Here is a 2490-nt window from a genome sequence, read left to right as displayed (position 1 = left end):
GTGCACCACCACGCCCAGCTAATTTTGTATTTTTAGTACAGACGGGGTTGCTCCTTGTTGGTCAGGCTGGTTTCGAACTCCCGACCTCAGGTGATCTGCCCGCCTCGACCTCCCAAAGTGCCGGGATCAAAGGCGTGAGCCCCAGCGCCCGGTTGCAAAGTAGCTATTTTTATTACAGTCTGTTGTTATTGCTATCATTCCTATTTAGAGGTGATTAAGTGCCCTCCTGGGCCTGAATCGAACATAAGCACTGTCGGTTGCTCCTCCCTCGCCTCCATTCCTACTTCCAGGATGGCGGTTGCAGGTCACCTGACCAGAGACAAGGCGGGACACGGGGCTAATGAACTTTGTCCTCAGCGCGCCGCCGTAACCCGCCCGCGGCCGCGCTGTGGCCCCTCCCGCCCAGGCGCCAAAGTCGCAGTGGGCGGGCCTACGTGCTCCGCCCGCCGTGCGCCTGTGCGTGAGTCCGGCCCCCGCCGCTCGCGAGCCACCAGCGAGCTCACACCGGTTTCTCTCTCCATCCTCTGCTCGCGGGTCGCCATCGCCGTCATGCTGGGCGCCGCTCTCCGCCGCTGCGCTGTGGCCGCAACCGCCCGGGCCGGCCCTCGAGGCCTCCTGCACTCCGCCCCGACCCCCGGCCCCGCCGCGGGTAAGGCCCCTGCTTGCCACTGCCCGCGCCCTCGTGTCCTTGCGGTGACCTGGGCCCCCGCCGCCTCTCGAGGGCGGGCTCCCCCCGGCCTAGCCCTTGCCCTACCCTGGTTACCCAACCCTGTGACCGCGGGCCGCCCTGGTCGCCGTCTCGAGTAGTGGAGGACCTGAGAGCGCGCCCCCCGGGCCTCCCTCCGCGCAACTTCCTGGCTCTGTCACTGTGGACAGGTCAGATGTGGACCTGCTGTGAGCGCCGAAGAGGGGACGCAGCGCTCCCCTACGGTTCCCGGGCCGTGACCCTGCCCCGGCGCCGACCCTGCGGCCACCTGACCGGGAGTGGCCGCCGCCGGCCTGCAGTGCCTAGGCGAAGGTGACATTGAGCCTCCGGGCGCGCCGCTCGAGGTCCGAGGACACAGTATGCTTCTCTATGGGACACACGATTATACTTCTTAATCAGGCGTTTCTCGGTTAGCGTTTAGTGTGTCACCTTCACCGCCTGTTCTGTCATTTTTAGGGACTGCTGTGCCACATTCTAATTCTTCCACGTTTAAATTAGATCGACGTGTGTAGTTGCTTCCTGATCTCCGGAAGATAGCCTGAGTTTTGATAGGGCTTATGATAAAAATATCACTCTCTTGAAAATTGGATCCACAGAATCGGGAATACTGGGTTTTACAAGCATAGGAATGCTTCGTGTTTTTTTCCCCCTTTGGCATAGAAGCCTGATTGCTGGAGTATGAGACATGCTGCTGATTCTTGTCTACTTTCTTTCCCCTTATATGCGTTCTGGGAGAGTTTGAGTCCACCACCGTGGAATAAATACAGTAATTACACTTTGATCTTGGTCCGTGATGATAATATAAGCTACATTTTGAAATTTAGCTTCTATGCACGTGTATTATATTTTATTTTTGAACTCGCATCACTGAAAACTATGCATGCATATTTAAACGTAAGAACTAGAAACTCATTTCAGGGTATGCTGAAGTTAAAAATTTAAAAACAGAAACTCAAAACTAGTAAGGTTGTTGCCTTGACTAAGTGTTTTAACGCTTCAGAACCTAAAGAATATGTTTTGCTTCATTCATTTTTTACTTTGTCTTGTATCATTTGTCATAAAATCATAAGACTGGAGGATACTTTATTTTTGTTTATTTTTAAATTAGAGACTGAGTATCCCTATGTTGCCTAGGCTGGGTTTGAACTCCTGGGCTCAAGTGATCCTCCTATCTCAGCCTCCCAAAAATCGGGATTATAGGCATGAGCCACTGCACCCAACCTAGATAGAGTGTACTTTAGAGATCATGGAGACCATTCTATTTTATAGAAAAGGAATCCGAAGTCCATCTTAGGAAACTGACTCCTTTTTTTTTTTTTTTAGATGGAGTTTCATTCTTGTTGCCCAGGCTGGAGTGCAATGGCACGGTCTCAGCTCAAGTGATTCTCTTGCCTCAGCCTCCCAAGTATCTGGGATTACAGGCACCTGCCACCACACCTGGCAAATTTTTGTATTTTTAGTAGAGACAGGGTTTCACTATGTTGGCCAGGCTAGTCTCAAACTTCTCGAAGTCCTGACCTCAGGTGATCCACCTGCCTCAGCTTTCCAAAGGGCTGGGACTACAGGCATCAGCCACCATGCCTGGCGGAAACTGACAAAAATATGGAACCATTTTTGTTTCTTATCTGTAGTTATGTTTGGGTCATCCTAATGTTTGTTCATGTTTTATGTTATACTAAATATACATTTTTGGCACGTGCACATATTTGTGGCCACCGGGAAGCTGAGGCAGGATAATCGCTTGGACCCTGGAAGCAGAGATTGGAGTGAGCCTGGATGGCGCC

The 2490-nt window shown here is 52.2% G+C and overlaps 1 protein-coding gene across 1 annotated transcript in view; it reads left to right on the top strand.

Moving 5' to 3' along the window:
* The first annotated feature begins 393 nt into the window (after positions 1 to 393).
* Positions 394 to 2490, top strand: part of LOC108296976 (cytochrome c oxidase subunit 5A, mitochondrial) — an 18608-nt gene continuing 16511 nt past the window's right edge. The window contains exon 1 of the mRNA XM_017519591.1: positions 394 to 649. Coding sequence (XP_017375080.1) covers positions 550 to 649 — 100 coding nt within the window. The 5' untranslated portion in view covers positions 394 to 549. The remainder of the gene's footprint in view (positions 650 to 2490) is intronic.

Source organism: Cebus imitator, unplaced genomic scaffold (assembly GCF_001604975.1).
Source record: "Cebus imitator isolate Cc_AM_T3 unplaced genomic scaffold, Cebus_imitator-1.0 Scaffold757, whole genome shotgun sequence".
Lineage (NCBI taxonomy): Eukaryota > Metazoa > Chordata > Mammalia > Primates > Cebidae > Cebus > Cebus imitator.
The sequence above is the reverse complement of the archived record's forward strand: the minus strand, read 5'-3'. Positions and strand labels throughout refer to the sequence as shown.